The following is a 17,856-nucleotide window of genomic DNA, read 5'->3' as shown; positions in this document are numbered from 1 at the left end:
TTAGCTCAAAGGGCCCCGAGTTGCAGAATGTTTGATGAATTTTTTTTAACTCTGAGCCACCATAGCCACAATCATAGGGTCTCTTGCAGTTTCCAAAAGCACCGGTTCCTGCGCCAGGGCGTGTTACTCTGTCTTTAGTGTGTTCAAATCTAATGATGATTTTCAAGGCAGCTCAACCAGTGTCTCTATCCCCATTCTCGTAGGGTGATTTGGAGCTCACTGATCCTGGCGGTTATGTGCTGGCTGATCCTCGATACTGCCAAGCTGGGCCAACAGCAGCTGGTGTCCTTTGGCGGGCTCCTAATGTATGTCACCCTGATATTTCTATTTTCCAAGCACCCGACCAGAGTAAGTAGGAAATCGGTCTTTGGGGAGACTTTTTGCGCGATTTAGCCCCATGTGAAAATTGCCAAAAATAATGATTGTGAGAGAATTGGTTGTTCACTATTTTTATGGTTACCTAAAGGTTCTCAGGTATCCTTCCTCCAGGATTTTCATAACTCTCTGGTACCATTTCCATTGCATTCTCAGTAATTCCGCAGGTGCACTGCCAGTGAGACGTTCTTTCGCTGTCACATCCGATTTCCAACCCGTGTACCCCTCCCCAACACAAACACACAGGAAAACTCATTCTGTTTTGATCCAGATTTCCCCAGACCAGTAAAAAAGCCTAATAGTCTCCCACTGGATGCTGTAGTTTATCAACATCTCATTTGCAATGTGAGCTTTTGTATTCCAGACAATTGGTCCTTGGACAGCGCCTTTCCGATTGAGCCCGATTGTCATTGTCATTGTCATTCTCGTTCCGCCCAGCCCCATTGCTCTCGCACAGGACTTGCACAATGGCAAGCCATTGGAGGGCTTCTCTGGCTACAAGGTTGACCCAAGGGGAAAAAAAAGCATTAACCAGAAACTAAATTCTTTTTTCTGGCTGAAAGGTTGACCCAAGGCAGGGGGTGGGAAGCATTCATCAGAGACCGTGTTCACTGGTGTGGTCCAGATTCTCTCCTGTTCAGGTGGATGTCTCCCTGTACCTGCCTCTGAGCTCACTGTTCTTTGCAGGCCGCTCAGCTCTCCACCACAAATGGAAGCAGATGATTGTCCATTACCGGGTCCGCATCAGAGTTAATTGGTTCCTTTTACAGAGAAATGGCAGTTCCTACAGCAGGGCAGAATTTCACTTAATTCACTTTCAAATTGCCAGGTCAACAAACCTTGGACACACAGAGAAGTCGTGTTCTGCCTTTCCATTTGCCAGACAAGAAAAGTAATTATATGTAGCTGATATTGACATGGGACTGGGACAGCCAGAGCCTTCCTCTGTTAATGGCCTTTCTTATGCTGCTTCGCGTGGACATTACTGGGGCACAGTGGTTACCTATTTTACTGGGATTGAAGGCTTTGATTTAGACTCAGTCCAAGCCTGAGCTGTTTGTGTTGTTGCTGTTTTATATTTTTATTTATTTAAGAGAGGGAGAGGGAGAGAGCGAGCTCCTGTCCACCAACTCACTCCCCAAATTCCTGCTGGACTAGGCTGGAATCAGGAGCCAGGAATCCAGTCCCCACCTGAGAGACAGGAACTCAATTACCTGAGCCATCACTTGCTCCCTCCCGCGGTCTGCCTTGGCGGGAAGCTGGAGTCAGGAGCCAGCACCAGGCATGGAACCCAGCTTCGTAACTGCTAGGGTAAACACTTGTTCCAAATCCCGAGTTGTTATTGTTGTTTTAAGATTTATTTATTTATTTATTTGAAAGTCAGGGTTACAGAGAGGGGGAGGCAGAGAGAGAGAGAGAGGTCTTCCACCCACTGGTTCACTCCCCAGATGGCTGCAACAGCCGAATCTAAGAACCAGGAGCTTCCTCCAGTTCTCCCACGTGGGTTGCAGGGGCCCACGCACTTGGGCCAGCTTTCACTGCTTTCCCAGGCCATTAGCAGGAAGCCAGATTGGAACTAGAGCAATCGGGACACAAACTGGCACCCATGTGGGATGCTGGCATCACAGGCAGCAGCTTAACCCACTACGCCACCATTCTAGCCCCAATCCTAAGGTTTTTAAGTACGGTTTTAATCAAGGGATTCTCTTGTCATCAATGCTCTGGCCTCTCAAAAAAGGTAGGTCCCAGGCTACATATGAGAATGCAACCAAGGAAATATATGACGCTTTGGACATGTGTGCCTAGGTCAGCAATCATCTAATAAGATTTCTCTCTTCATCTTCCTACATAGGTTTACTGGAGACCTGTCTTTTGGGGAATTGGGCTACAGTTTCTTCTTGGGCTCTTAATTCTAAGGACCAAACCCGGATTTATTGCTTTCGATTGGTTGGGAAAACAAGTTCAGGTAAGCTTGGTTCAGTGGAACACCTTACTTCCATGATATGTTTGGATCTACTCCACAGCTCAACATATGTCTGGAATAGGCTGCCTCGTCTGCCCTAGTTGATTCAGGCTTAAACCCCATAGTGGGAATCAGATAACTGTGTTTATGTTGAACGTGTTCACCTGTCCCCACTGGCATCCTGCCCAAGGGGTAGCACACTTCCGATGTGGCTCTGCTGACAATAGGCTTGCTCTGTATTCAGTGGGAACTGGTACCATCCACGCGAGTTTCATAGTTTGCTGGAGCAAATCATCACCCTCAGCTCATTCCTCTGCATCCTGGAATCAGGCGGAGTGTCAGAAACGGCAGGTGTAATTCCAGAATGCACTCTGTGCCATTCCCTGGAGGGACCAAGCTGAGAACGTGCATTTTCCAAGTCCAGTCAGCCAGATTTCTGTCCATCCTTGGCAGAGCCTGGTGTCGCTGTGCACTGTAGCCTCCAGTTATCATAATAACTTCTTTCTTTCTTTCTTTCTCTAACTCAGACTTTTCTGGGGTACACTGATGCTGGCGCGTCGTTTGTCTTTGGTGAGAAATACACAGACCACTTCTTTGCATTTAAGGTAAAGCCACACCCCTTTTCTACGTAATTGCCACATTGGCAATAGCTTCTTGGTCTCTGCAGGTGCTCAGATAGGACCTCCCTGACCCAAACCCAGGTCTGCTCCTGCAGGCTGTTGCATTTCATCGTTATCTGAACTCAGTAGACTGAATACTTTTACGTTCTTACAACTGTGTAGCATTGAGGAAAACATCTAGATATTTTGTAGTGGTGGTTGGGGAGGATGTGGGGTGCTTGTAGCATTGCCTGAGATGCTAATGAAAAATATCATCAGGCTAGTAGCATCTGGTACCTCAGGGGCGAGAAGATTGTGTATTTGTTCATGACCAAACTTGTGGTCCCTGCTGAATTCCACGTCCAGGACCCGTGACAGTTCTACACTCAGAAACCAGCCCCATCCCAGGCCGACCAGGATAGCTTAGCTGGTCACCCACATCAGCCATCCTCACACCAAACCCTTCTCATCGCCCCTTTGCACAGCCTTGGTCTAGACAGTTACCAGAGGCAGGGGTCAGGGGATAGAGATCTTCCATCCACTGGTTCACTCCCCAAATGACCACAGGGCCTGGGCCAGGCCAAAGCCAAGAGCTTCATCCAGGTCTCCCACATGGATGTCAGGGGCCCAAGCACTTGGACCATCATCTGCTGCTTTCCCAGGCATAAGAGCAGGGAGTGTGATCAGAAGTGGAGCAGCCAAGGCTGGAACCAGCACTCGGATGGGATGCCAACATCACAGGCAGCTTCACCCCACTGTACCACCTGAGTCTTTTCTTAAGCTGTTGGCCTGATGCTTTGGTGTTGTGGTAACTACACCATCTCCAAAAAAAATCAAGCGTCTATAGGCTGAGATAAAAATATGCTCACGCCGGGGCTGGCATTGTGGCACAGTGGGTAAAGCCACCACCTGTGATGCTGACATCCCACATAGGCGCCAGTTCGAGTCCCAGCTGTTCCGTGTCTGATCCAGCTCCCTGCTGGTGGCTCTAATCACCCCCGACATCTGCTTCTGGCCTTGCCCATGACCTCTGCACGAGGGACTGCCTTGATTGCTTCCCGCCAGCACAGAACCCACCCAGGAATATCATGGGGATGAGCCATAGCTTAGCCACTCCATGCAATCAAATGCTCCTAAGAGAGCAAGCTCTGAGTACTGGCACAAAATGTCTTTTAATATATATTATTAATAGGCCTCTCTAAATTAGATCCTGAAAAAATTGTCCTCGATCATCCTGTACCTCTGGTGGCAGCTCGTGTCTGGCCGTGTGTCTGGGGAACAGTGGCCAGGGCTGCCGTGGGGCAGGCGCAGCAAGGGACCCAGCCTCCAGCACTATGCAGACCAGAAAACTGCTCCCCCTAGAATCACCGGCTGCCTGGCAGGCATCAGAACACTCCAGGAAAATGGGCTCTAGGAAAAGACAGCTTTTCTATGACAGCAGAACTAAACGAGCTTCCAAACTGCCGTCACTTGTTGTTGGTGATTTGAAATTCACAATCATTATTTTAAGTCTTTATTTTAATTTGATTAGAAAGATAGATGCACAGAGAGAGAGAGAGAGAGAGAGATTTCCCATCTACAGGTTCACTCTCCAAATGGCAGCACACCCAGCGCTGGGCCAGGCCAAAGCCAGGAGCCTGGAACCCCATCCAGGTCTCCCAAGTGGGTGGCAGGGACCTAAGTCCTTGAGCCATCATCTGCTGCCTCCCAGGGTGTGTATCAGCAGGAAGCTGGATTGGAAGCAGAGCCAGGACTCGAACCAGGCACTCAGATGTGGAATGTGGGCACCCTAAGTGGCCTCTTAACTACTGTGCCAAAAGTGTGCCCCAAAGGATTATTATTATAAAACCTAAAAGACTTGGGGTTGGCACTGTGGCATGGTAAGCTAAGTTTCCTCCTGAGGTGCCGACATCCCATGTGGGTGCCTATGCGAGTCCCAGCTGCTCCACTTCCGATCCAGCTCTCTGCTGTGGCCTGGGAAAGCAGAAGATGGCCCAAGTCCTTGGGCCCCTGCACCTGCATGGGAGACCCGGAAGAAGCTCCTGGATCCTGGCTTCAGATCTTCCCAGCACAGGCTGTTGCAGCCATTTGGGGAGTGAACCAGTGGATGGAAGACCTCTCTCTCTCTATGTCTGTAACGTTACCTCTAAAATAAATAAATAAAATCTTAAAAAAAAAAAAAAAAAGCTAAAAGACTGAGCGCTTACTCTACAGAAGGCATTGGCTAGGAGCCCGGACCTGCCTTGTCTGATCTGTGCAAGCACCGCAAAGAAGCATCCGAGGTGACCACAGCCTCAGCCCGGGTTCCTCTGCCAAGGAGTGGCGAAATCCATGTGTTTTTAGGGCGACAGGAATGTGTGCCAGCGGTCTTCAGCCTGTTGATGCAGTTATTACAGGTTCCCCGCAAAGCCACATGCATTATGTAAGGGAAGAGAGTCTATGAGAGAAAAAAGGTCTCATCTGATGTGAAACACACTTGGCTTTGTCCATTTTCTTTTGTTAGAACAAAATCCCTGAGGCCAGGTAATTTCTAAGGAGTAAGTTTATTTGGCTGATGGTTCTAGGGACTGGGAAATGCAGGAGCATGGGGCCAGCCTCTGCTTAGCAGCTGGGACGGGCTTTAGGCTGCAACCGAATGTGGCCGAGGGCATCCCACCACAAGACTAAGAGGGTCCCCCTTTCTCTTCTTATACAGCCACATCTTGGGGCCTCCACCCTCAGAGCCATATCTAATCCTAATTACCCAAATCCTACCTCCAATGCCATCAACATAGGCATTGGGGAGTTAAGTTTCCAACACACAGACTGTAGCAGTACTCAGACCTCTTTGGAAGACACTAGAATAAGATCCCACGACGGGGAAGCCGCCTGGTAAAGTTGAGAGGAGATTCCAGTGCAGAGGGAGGAAAGCAGGCCCAGAGGAGACCTGATAGGAAGCCCGCAGAGGCTTCTAGAATCAGCACTGAGCCGAGCCATGGTCACTTCTGTCTCCCCTCTGTCATCCCTAGGTCCTGCCGATTGTGGTTTTCTTCAGCACTGTGATGTCCATGCTGTATTACCTGGGGCTCATGCAATGGGTCATCAGAAAGGTACTGGTTCTGGGGGGTGCTGGGTGCCGACTGTGTCCAGCACAAGGTCATAAATGCCTTTGATCCAGGTGTTTCTCTTCCTGCCAAGACCTACCTCCATCATCCATGCTACAAGAGTCAACCCCGAAATCCTACCCATGCCCAGGGAGGACCTGTTTGTGTCAGGGCCCTGGTTCGGTTTATAGCCCGGTGGCTGCCTTCATGAAAACCTAGCAGTTATTTCTTCCACCGAGGAATTGAGGCCAGACACCAGCCGGGAGGAAACAGCATTCTCTGTCCCTCTTGGTTATCTGCTACGTGTCTTAGACAAAGTCGCCCCTTATCTTCAGGGTGTTACACAACGAGACACTTCTGCTCCTGCTGTGTGAAACAAAGCAAACAGGAAAAGCTGCTCTTTTTTTCCATAGGGAGACTTGTAAGCACACAAACATTTTATTTTATTTTATATTTTACATTATTTTATTTTTATAGGAGATGCAGGCATCCCAAGCATTAATAATTGTGCTAGGAGCCAGCGCCATGGCTCACTTGGTTAATCTTCCCCCTGCAGCGCTGGCATCCCATATGGGTGCCGGGTTCTGTCCCGGTTGCTCCTCTTCCAGTCCAGCTCTCTGCTGTGGCCTGGGAAAGCAGTACAAGATAGCCCAAGTGCTTGGGCCCCTGAACCCGCATGGGAGAACCGGAAGAAGCACCTGGCTCCTGACTTCAGATCGGCGCAGCACCAGCCTTGGCGGCCATTTGGGGGGTGAACCAACAGAAGGAAGACCTTTCTCTCTGTCTCTCTCTTTCACTGTCTAACTCTACCTGTCAAATAAATTAAAAAAAAAAAAAAATGTGCTAAATGCCTGTTCCAGTCTTCCTTTTTTTTTTTTTAAGATTTTATTTATTAATTTGAGAGGTAGAGTTACAGGGAGAGAGAGACAGAGTCAGAGACAGAGACAGAGACACAGAGAGAGAGGTGTTCCATCTACTGGTTCATTACCCAAATGTCTGCAATGGCCAGAGCTGGGCTAATCTGAAGCCAGAAGCCAGGAGCTTCTTCCAAGTCTTCCTACGCAGGTGCCAGGGCCCAAGGAGTTGGGCCATCTTCTACTGCTTTCCCAGGCCATAGCAGAGAGCCGGATCAGAAGAAGAGCAGCCAGAACTCAAACCAGTATCCTTGTGGGATGCTGGTGCCACAGGCAGAGGATTAACCTATTGTGCCACAGCGCCAGCCCCCAAACAGGCATTTTGAAAAATTAAAAAGGCTGAAGAGTTCATTCATCTCATCCCTGCTAACTGCGCATCCTACACTTGTATGTCAGATCCGAAAGCAAGGACCTTTGTGAACTAGCCGGCGTACACATGAGAAAAAGCATGCTTTCAGAGTTAGGGGGCAGCCCACAACCCCCCTTTCCTCTCCACCGAGAAGTCAGATGGATCTGCAAGAAGCATGAGAAAAGAGCGTAGGGAAAGAGAGAGCCAGAAAACCAGCAGAGAATTAAAAACCCGGCAAGAACTCCAGGCACCAGAGTTTCCTCCTTGTCACACTTAGCATCAATGCACTCCTGTCTAAGCCAAAGGAACGCAAGGGAGAGAATCCCACAGGAAGTCCCCATCCTGGGGTGGGGACCACAGTCCCTGGCAGAAAAACCAACACACAAAGAAGAACCAAAAACCATGTTCATGTGAAGGAAATAAGAAGGCCAAACCTCTGCTACACCCCGCCACCGATCAGCAGGGTGGCCTTTGACAGAACACAGAGACTTCTAGGAAATGGACATGATTACAGGGCCTCTCTCCAAGAGTCATTGTTAGGATTAAACGCATTACCTAGGTCAAGGGCTTGAGATAGGTCAGTAAAGCCTGCCATGGTGCCTAGCAGTTGTCATTATTATTTGTAGTCTACTATGAGGAGTACCTCACAAAGCTTGTGGGAAAAATAGATTTGGAAGGTAAGCTTATTTGGGTGCCAACAATTTTATTTTTCATAATCTACACATCGTTTTTTCATAGTACTCATTTGTTCTATGAACTTTGCAAAGAGCCCTAGTATCTAAAGAAATCCATTTGTGGAACGTTCAAATTTGCCCAGCAACTGAAACTTCTCGCTCCAACGGGAGGATTTCACCGCCGCACCACCTGCTGCGTGGGTTACGCTTCCATACCGTGCCATCACTAGCCCACCAACAACTGCTACAGGCCTCAGCATTTTTTATTCCAGTTCGGCAACTTTTGAAGGGTTGTTGATGCAAAGAGCTCTTCACTGACACTGTCCCTTTCTTCCTTTTTAGGTCGGATGGGTAATGCTGGTTACCATGGGCTCATCTCCTATTGAATCTGTAGTTGCTTCTGGCAATATATTTGTTGGACAAGTAAGTTATCACACCCAAAACCTAAAGACGCCTGTTGAAATGGACAGCCTACTTCCAGTAAGGGCAAGGAGAATACATGGCAATTTGTCATTTTTTTTAAAATATTTATTTTATTTATTTGAAATACAGAGTTATAGAGAGGTAGAGACAGAGAAGGCTTCCATCTGCTGGTTCACTCCCCAAATGAACACAATAGCTGGAGCTGAGCCGATCCTAAGCCAGGAGCCAAGTCTCCCATGTAGGTACAGGGGCCCGAGGACTTGGGCCATCCACTGCTGCTTTTCCAGGCACATTATCAGGGAGCTGGATTGGAAGTGGAGCAGCCAGGACTCAAACCAGTGCCCATATGGGATGCCGGCACTGCAGCCCAGGGCTTTAACCCGCTGTGCCACAGCAGCCGGCCCCTGTCACTTCTTTTAGCGTAGAGCAAAGGGAGTCAAAATAAGAAACGGCAGGTATTGGCAATCTTCAGATTTTTAGAGAGAGAAATTCTTTCCAGGGATGGCGTTGGTATGGAATTGGCTTCTTAGAGGAAGTTCTGAGTCATTTTATTAAATCGTAGGGCTTCTCACATCTAGATTCTCAGCAAATCTCTTCTGAGTTCATTGAGTCACTGAGATCTCTGTCAACTCTTCAAAGGCTAGCAGCTCTTGCACTCAAAAAGATTTCAACATCTTGAAACTGCGAAAGACGTAACAGGCAGCCTCACGTTGTGTGCTGTGGTACCTGCGGCAATGATGGAGACCAAGAGCTTTCCACCAACAGCGGAGCAGTGGGGCAAATGTTTGGTGCCTTCTCAGCCTGTCTGAACTGGCAGGAATTGTCTGACAAGCCTGAAGACAAATGCTTTCAGGTGTTGTTTTTTTTTTTTTTTTTTTCCTCATCTCATCCAAGATAAGCCTTTAGGCTACAATTTTCTTCCTTCTTGGTCTATCACATGGATCGGTATTTCTTATTTTTTTGGCCTGGGTCCATTGAATCAAAGAAATATGATGCTAGGGGGTGTCCCTCAAATAACAGCCTGCCTAAGGGGTGTGCAAACAAGACGTGGTGATAGCTGCTCCACACTCAGGATATATAGCTTTGGGCAGAATGGAATCACACACCCAGGAATGAAGTACGCAAATGCTTAGCCAGCACCACTGCCCAAGGAAACTGAATTTGAAGCAAAAATCAAGTCACTCAGAAAAACACATGACTCCATACCCCAGGCTGACAACTGCTGCAGGCAGCTGAGCTTTGCTGGGGGTGAGCCAGGCCCCGTGAGCTTGGAGCACAGTTCACAGAGAGGGAGGGGAAGAGTGGCCCACACTTCCTTCCCAAGGAGTTGAAATTATTATAATTATAGTCATAAAATCTCAGAACTAATTAGGGCACCTTCTTGAGTTGATTGCTCCTAGCTGTGGGGTGAGAGGGCTCCCGTACTGGGTCCCTATTTAGTCTATAAATTGAGGCTCGACACATTCAATCTTATAGAACAATTAGAAATAATGAGGAGAAAATTGTAAAATTGCACACATGCTTCTGTGGTGCTCAATTTGATACTTAATATGCTGAAAGTACAGCTATTACGCATGGAGAGACCCACACTGTAGGCTGCCTGTCTTCCTTTAATGAGATTCAAGCTTTTAAAGCTACATCACGTCTGGGTCCTTCCCACCCACCAGAGAGAGAGGTCTCTCATTCCCCAGGACAAAGGTGCCTGCCGATGCCCATCCTGGTTACTGCTGCAGTTTAGTTTTTAAATACTATGTCTCTGTTTCCCTGAGGAGGAGGCCCCCTATGAGTGCAGATTTTGCAAAACTCACCCATGATTCTATACACACACTGAGCTCAAGTCCACATGACCCAGGTATGGATAGAGTTTTGTCTCATGCTTGAACATGCATCACGGTCACATGAAAGCTTGGATAAAACGCAGACTACTGCTTCAGTAAGTCTAAGAATTTACACCTGTCCCCAGGTGATGGTGAAATGCCACACTGTACCCTATCCATACGTACAGTCAGGGGCCAGAGTGGTGGCCCAGCCAGCTCAGCCTCTGCCTCTGATTCCGGCATTCCGTACCCAAGTGCTGGTTCCGACTCCTGACTGCTTTGCTTTCGATCGAGCTCCCTGCTAGCCCACCTGGGAAAGTAGCAGAAGATGGCCCAAGTGCCGGGGCCTCTGCCACCTATGTGAGCGACTGGACGGAGCTCCAGCCTCCTGGCTTCTGCTTGGACCAGCACCACCTGTTGCAGCCATTTGGGGAGTGAACCAGCAGATGGGAGATCTAAGATTCTCTCTCCCTCCTCTCTTTCTCTCTCTCTGTCACTCTACCTTTCAAGTTAAAAAAAAAAAAAAATTGGTACAATTATTGGGAATCAAAAAGAGAAAGAAATTCTGCCTGCAGAATGCAGTGTTGGGCAGGTCGGCGTCACCCGAGGTTTAAAAGCGAGCGCTGCATCAGGCCGGCCTTCTTTGTCTCCAGACAGAGTCTCCACTGCTGGTCCGCCCGTATCTACCGCACGTCACCAGGTCTGAACTGCACGCCATCATGACTGCTGGCTTCTCCACCATCGCAGGAAGCGTCCTAGGCGCGTACATTTCTTTCGGGGTGAGATGACGTTTGGAAAATGTAATCTCTTCCTTCTTGGCTGTTGTTTTGGGTTTTGTTTTCTTTATCATTGCTAGCGGGAGAAGGAGATCAAGAGAGTGTCCTGATTGTCACTGTTACCACTGTTGTGGCATTTGAATGTGGACCCCGAGGAATTCACTTTCCTATTCCTGTCCCCTCGGCGTGGGTTGTATCCAAACGTAGCCTAATTTTCAAAATCATATTCTGAAGTTGCTTTTTGCTGAAAATCTAAATTTGTTTAAAAACAAACAATTACTGGCATTAGTAAAGGTGATTTAAACCAGGGGTCAGCAAAATGGGACCCATGGGCCACATCCAAACCACTGCTGGATTTGTAAATGACGCTTTCTTGGAAACCAGATTCTCTGATTTGTTTTTGTCTGGGGCACTTTTCCTGCTACAGGGTAGTGTGGCCTGCAAAGCTAAAAATATCTATTGTCTGATCCCTAGCCCAGAGCACTGGTTCTTAAATCCTACTACCACACTAAAATCATCCAGTTTTTCAAAGACTCTCACTCCTGGGTCATTAATGCAGATTTTCTTGGGATGAAACCAAGACATCAATATATTTTTACACAACCAAGTTTGAAATTGGGCGATGTATGGTGTTGGACTGGAGAATGTTAGGGTAACTGGTGTGTGTACCCCAGGCACAGAGCTGACAGAGGTAGAAGACATAGACGTAGCTTCCAGTGGAGAAACCCAACAACAGAGTTCTCACAGTGTGACTGTGGTCATTGGGGTCTCTTACAAGGTCATTGCAGCCTGGGAGAGCCCACGATGAAGAAGGGGTAGGGAAAGACAAGGCAGAAGTCATGTTAGGGGTGGGCACTTTGGCGACTCCTAGATGCGTCCCTGCATCCTACGGCTAGAATGCTGCCTTCAGAATCGTGCCAGGCCTGAGGGGGATGGGGAGGGAGGTGCTGACTCTGGAATTCTGGAAAAATCCAAGACCGTGCAAGGGAGTGGAGTGGGAAGGGGAGAGTAGGTTTCTATTGAGAAAGACAGAAGTAGCTCTCAGAGTAAAGGGACTCTGGGTAGGTGAACGTGGTGTAAAGGAGGAAGGATTTCTGGAGTGCAGAAGGAACTATCTGATCTGGCGCTTGGGTCCAGAGTCCCTTCTCCAGTCGCCTCTCACACCCACGGTTGCTCTGTCGCAATAGAGGGTGCAATGAAAGACCACTGGAATGTCCCAAAGGCCAGCGGAGAGCTTGAGCAGTCTTCTTGGAAAGGGTTCGTTTTTCTTCTGAAATGACCAGGTTTTGATTCGATGCTTTGGCCCCAGGGTGTACCTGCCCATCAGCACCAAATCCTCCCTCTTCTCTGACTCCCAAGTGATGTCCATGGTTTGGCTCACTGAGCTGGAATTACTCTTCAGCCGTCTAGAGAAGCATCAACTTCTGGCTGAGTGTCAACTCCTGCCCTACCTCTTCCCAGGGAAGGCCTCTGGCCCGTTCTTCTGAACACAAGAGTAAAGCAAAAACCTGTTTGTCCTCTTTCTCCTGAAATTTCAGATTCCTTCCACCCATTTGTTGACGGCTTCAGTCATGTCAGCGCCTGCGTCATTGGCTGTAGCAAAACTCTTTTGGCCTGAGACAGAAAAGCCTAAAATAACCCTCAAGAATGCCATGAAAATGGAACATGGGTGAGTGAGACATGCTCACCTAACTAATGATGACACAGCTGGGATGGGGAATCCGAAGTCAAAGTGCAGCCAAAATGGGATACCCGGCCAACACAGTGAATTATGATATCAAAGTCTAAGCACTCTAATCTCAGTACATCCCCTTAACTTTTCATTTTAAACATACTTCCTTGTAAATTCAAAGACACCTCAAAAAGTTCCTGGAAAATGAAATTAAAAGATAATCTTGGAGGCTGGTATTGTGGCCCAGTGGGTTAAGCCATAGCATGTAATGCCAGCATCCCATATTATAGTGCTGTTTTGAGTCCCAGTTGCTCCACGTCTGATCCAGTGCCCTGCTAATGTGTCTGGAAAGGCAGCACTGGGCCCGTGTGACCTGGATGGGAGACCCGGTTGCAGTTCCTGACTTCTGGCTTCAGCCTGGCTCAGACTTGGCTGTTGTAGCCATTTGGAGAGTGAATCAGTAGATGGAAGATCTCTCTCTCTCTCTCCTCTCTCTCCCTCTGCCTTTCAAATAAGTTAATTAACAATTTTTTAAAAGAAAGTTTAGGGCCGGCGCCGTGGCTCACTAGGCTGATCCTCCAACTTGCAGCGCCGGCACACCGGGTTCTAGTCCCGGTCGGGGCACCGGATTCTGTCCCGGTTGCCCCTCTTCCAGGCCAGCTCTCTGCTGTGGCCCAGGAGTGCAGTGGAGGATGGCCCAAGTGCTTGGGCCCTGCACCCCATGGGAGACCAGGAGACGCACCTGGCTCTTGCCATCGGATCAGCGCAGTGCGCTGGCCGCAGCGGCCATTGGAGGGTGACCCAACAGCAAAGGAAGACCTTTCTCTCTGTCTCTCTCTCTCACTGTCCACTCTGCCTGTCAAAAAAAAAAAAAAAGTTTATTTTGGCCCCCCAGAATTTTAAATCCGTACATTGTCATAATGACCTTTTTGAAGATCCTTCCTCTATGGAACATAAGTGAATTGTGTGTTTAGGCAGACCTCATCCCCAAGATACCTCATTACATATGTGTAGATGTTCAAAGATGTGAAATCCAAAGCACTTCTTATCCCAAGCATATTTTCCAAAATGGAAACATGCAGCCTTACAGAATGTGCTACTCAGGGGTTCAGGCATGTAGCAAAATTGTAAAGGAAGACCATGTCCAGTAGAGTTCAGGAGGGCAGGTGTCTCTGAGATTGGAGGGGAAGTAAAGGATTAGGAGAACACACAGAGATCCAAGGTGACATGATAGTTTATTTCTTATGTGAGGCCATGGTGATGCAAGCCTTCCTTGAGTTGTCAGAATATTTTTTTTTTAAGATTTATCTGTTTATTTGAAAGGCAGAGTTACAGAGAGACAGAGGCACAGAGAGAGAGAGAGAGAGAGAGGTCTTCCATCCGCTAGTTCACTCCACAAATGGCCACAACAGCCAGAGCTGGGCCAATCCAAAGTCAGGAGCCAGGAGCTTCCTCTAGGTCTCCCACATGGGTGCAGGAGCCCAAGCATTTGAGCCATCTTCTACTGCTAGAAGATGGGGGCCATAGAAGAGGACTGGATCAGAAGAGGAGCAGCCGTGGCTCAAACCAGAGCCCATATGGGATGCTGGCACTGCAGGTGGCTGCAACTTTACCCACTACGCCACTGCTCCAGCCCCTGGTAGCAACTTGCAATAAATATTTTCTTTAAAGCTTGTAAGTGTTTTTTATCATTTCCAGTTTGTATTACAAATGCTCCCAAATTAGAACAAACATTCATACGCTCACACCTGTATTCAACGACTATAACCCATCACAATTCCATCACAATTCCAAGGCATTCAGGTCAGAGTTTTGACCACAAGGGCATGTATCTGAGGGTTCATCTCACCCTTCAATGAACTCCAATATTCCACTTCTACACCTGTGATATCCGTGCACCGCCAGCCCCTGGTAATTTTGGAATTGTTATTTTTTTGACAAAAGCGATTCGAGGAACCTGCTGGAAGCTGCGACCCAGGGAGCATCCTCCTCCATCGCTCTGGTGGCCAACATCACTGTGAATCTGATTGCCTTCCTGGCCCTGCTGTCTTTTGTGAACTCAGCCCTGTCCTGGTTTGGAAACATGTTTGACTACCCACAGCTGAGCTTCGAGGTATAGTTCTGTTGTGCTCTGGTCCTCTGGTTTCTGTCTAAAGTCCTGCAGCACATTGTTAACACAGTACAGAAGACAGACAGCTGACTTACCCAGGCTACTCCAAACAACCCAGTTCCCGTCCTGACATCTGCTTTGGTCTGTTTTCTGTTGCTGTCACGGAAACCCTGAGACTGAGTGTGTATAAAGAAGAGAGGTTTATGTCGCTCACAGTTCTGAAGGCTGGAAGTCCAAGGTCAGGTGGCTCCGTTGCTTGGTTTCTGGTGAGGTTTACGAGCTGCTCCTTGCATGTAGAAAGATGAGAAGGGCAAGCAGGCACTTGCAAAGAGGGAGAGGGAACAGAGGAGCTGACACACTTTGTAATAACCTGCTCTCCCAAGGGCTGATCCCTTCCCGCGAGAACTAACCGAGTCTCGTGAGAAAGACGTTCGTTCTTCTTAGGGGCTCCATGACCTCAACTGCAGTGTCAACTTTTGGTCTTTGTAGCTCATATGCTCCTACATCTTCATGCCTTTTTCCTTCATGATGGGAGTGGACTGGCAAGACAGCTTCATGGTTGCCAAGCTCATAGGCTATAAGACGTTCTTCAATGAGTTTGTGGCTTACGAGCACCTCTCCAGATTGATCAGTTTGAGAAAAGAGGCTGGACCTAAATTTGTGAATGGTGTGCAGCAGTATATGTCGGTGAGTAGCATTCTGCTTTTCCATTACATTTCCTCATCACATTCATAGGTTCATCAGGGGTTACGTGTGCCCCTGTGTGTCAGGAACTATATGGGCCCTTGGTTTTTATCATAATGTCCATGGCACTGGGTGATTTTCCGTTACATTGAATTGGGCAGTATGTATGGGTCCTCTGTCCGTTGCTCTGTGTGTGTGTGGGTGTGTAGACACACGGATGTCCTTATAGGGTGGTCATTTACTTTTGAGCACTGTGGACGCAGAGTTACAAGATCTAAGCCTACAATCGAATCAATAAATATTTATCAAATGCCTCCTACAAGCACACTTACTTTTATTAAAAAATATTTATTTGGAAGGCAGAGTTACAGAGAGGGAGAGACACAGAGATCTTTCATTAACTGATTCACTCCCCAACTGGCCACAACAGATGGGGCGGGCAAGGTTGAAGCCAGGAGCCAGCAATTCCATTTGGGTGGCAGGGACGCAAGCACTTGAGTCATCCTCTGCTGTGTTCCCAGGTGCACCAGCAGGGAGCTGGATCAGAAGTGGAGCAGCTGGGATTTGAACTGGCACCCATATGAGATGCCAGCGCTGCAGGTGGAGGCTTTACCCACTATGCCACAGCGCTGGTCCCTTAATGGCTTTTTCTAGCTAAAGGGTTCCTTGAACGTAGAAGCTGTCTAATTGTAATACAGTGACTGGGCAACCTCAGCAGGTGGTAGGACAGCATTGCTGCTCTCCAAGTGGATTTGAGGAAGGAGAAACCTCAGGCTCTGGGATCAGATGACCTTGAGACAGCCACTCCACAATTAAGCCAGGACTTAGCTCAATAGCCTGTTACGCATGCTCTTGTCTGCCTGCCTTTGGAGGGGTGAGGTACTCGGGTGAGGTCATGTTTGCATCTGAGTGTCCAGCTATTTCCCCTGAGGATTAATAGCATCCCATGGGGCAACTCTTAGGGCAATGGGTGGTGAACCTTTCAACCACCACCATCGCTCATCGGAGTGACCCATTTGGAATTAGCATTGCTATCACAAACATGGATTTCAAAGGAAAGGGGAGGAAAAACAGGCTGCCTGAGGTTCTGAGACAGACACCCCGAGCACCACGCCATCCCCTCCCAGCCTCCGGAAGTGCAGACGATGGGATTTCCTCCTACATGTTACACAAAGATGACAGCCTCTCCGGGAGAGCCCTCATCTGTGTAGCATGCTTGGGGGCATTTTGTCCTGCACATCTGATGTGACTGGGGGGGCCCTCCGGCGGTGGAGGTGGGGGGGGTCCTTTCCCAGTGGTATTAGCTGAATATCCTCACTGTGTGCAGGCCACCAGAACCAGTCTGTTTTCCTGCCAAAAGTAAATAATAAGCTAAATTAAGGGAAGTGGGTTTTTTATTTTTTTTATTGATTTATTTTTGCCCCGACTGCCAGTTGCCAGGAGAAAATAGCTTTGTTAATGAACAGTGAGCCGGGGGGGGGGGGGGGGGGGGGGGGGGGTCTGGCAGTGCTAAGCAGTTTTGGGAGAAGGTTAGCAGGAAGGTAAGGAAGGTAGAGACAAGACAGTGGAGCTGATTTGAGTTTGGGGGTGAGCCCAGCCGAAGGCCAGGTGTACAGAGACCACTTGGAGCACAAGCCCAGTGGCTTGTGCTATTGTTCAGTCAGAGGGAGGGAGGAAACGTTTTGTTCCTCCAAATCTCTGATCTCCACTCAACAAACGGGGCTGAATCCCAGCAATTTCTGCTTGCCAGCTAAAGAGTGCAGGAGCCCGTCCAACAGCTTCCTGTAAAGGCGCCACATGACAAGCTTACAAGTACCGTGTGGGCCCCAGAGCAAAGCCCCAGTGATGTCCACCTAATTGTGCACATTGGTGACCGCCTACAGGGGCAGAGAACCTGTTTTTTCTGTCAAGGACCATTTGGATATTTATAACATCTTTCATGGGCCATACAAAATCATCAGCTTAAAAAGGATTTATTGAATATCGAGTCCTACCTGTGGTTGCCTTGCCAGGGCGAAACCAAATGATTTTTTTAAGAGTTACTTATTTGTTTATTTGAAAGTCAGAGAGAGAGAGAGAGAGAGATCTTCCATCTACTGGTTCACTTCCAAGATGGCCACAACAGCCTGGGCTGAGTCAGGTCAAATCCAGGAATTGGGAGCTTCATCCGGGTTTTCCACATGGGTGACAGGGGCCTAAGCACTTGGACCATCTTCCGCTGCTTTCCCAGGTGCATTAGCAGGGAGCTGGATCAGAAGTGGAGCAGCCGGGACACGAACCGGTGCCAATATGAGAAGCCAGTGTTGCAGATGGTGGCTTTACCTACTGTGCCATAATGCTAACCTTGTGACCAAATGATTTTATGGGCCTTTTACAACCCAATGGCTGTCCTTTCTCCGCCCCTGTGAAAACAAGAG

At 48.4% G+C, this 17,856-nt stretch overlaps 1 protein-coding gene across 1 annotated transcript in view; it reads left to right on the top strand.

Annotated features, from left to right (window-relative positions):
* The window catches only part of SLC28A3 (solute carrier family 28 member 3), an 86,756-nt gene that overhangs the window by 61,847 nt on the left and 7,053 nt on the right, over positions 1-17,856 (top strand). Inside the window, exons 7-15 of the mRNA XM_017350819.3 lie at positions 204-348; positions 2,228-2,341; positions 2,866-2,943; positions 5,946-6,026; positions 8,300-8,380; positions 10,851-10,976; positions 12,512-12,642; positions 14,590-14,758; positions 15,245-15,442. Coding sequence (XP_017206308.3) covers positions 204-348; positions 2,228-2,341; positions 2,866-2,943; positions 5,946-6,026; positions 8,300-8,380; positions 10,851-10,976; positions 12,512-12,642; positions 14,590-14,758; positions 15,245-15,442 — 1,123 coding nt within the window. The remainder of the gene's footprint in view (positions 1-203; positions 349-2,227; positions 2,342-2,865; positions 2,944-5,945; positions 6,027-8,299; positions 8,381-10,850; positions 10,977-12,511; positions 12,643-14,589; positions 14,759-15,244; positions 15,443-17,856) is intronic.

This window comes from Oryctolagus cuniculus, chromosome 1 (assembly GCF_964237555.1).
Source record: "Oryctolagus cuniculus chromosome 1, mOryCun1.1, whole genome shotgun sequence".
NCBI classification, from domain to species: domain Eukaryota; kingdom Metazoa; phylum Chordata; class Mammalia; order Lagomorpha; family Leporidae; genus Oryctolagus; species Oryctolagus cuniculus.
Note: the sequence above shows the minus strand (reverse complement) of the source record. Positions and strands in the feature narration are given on the sequence as shown.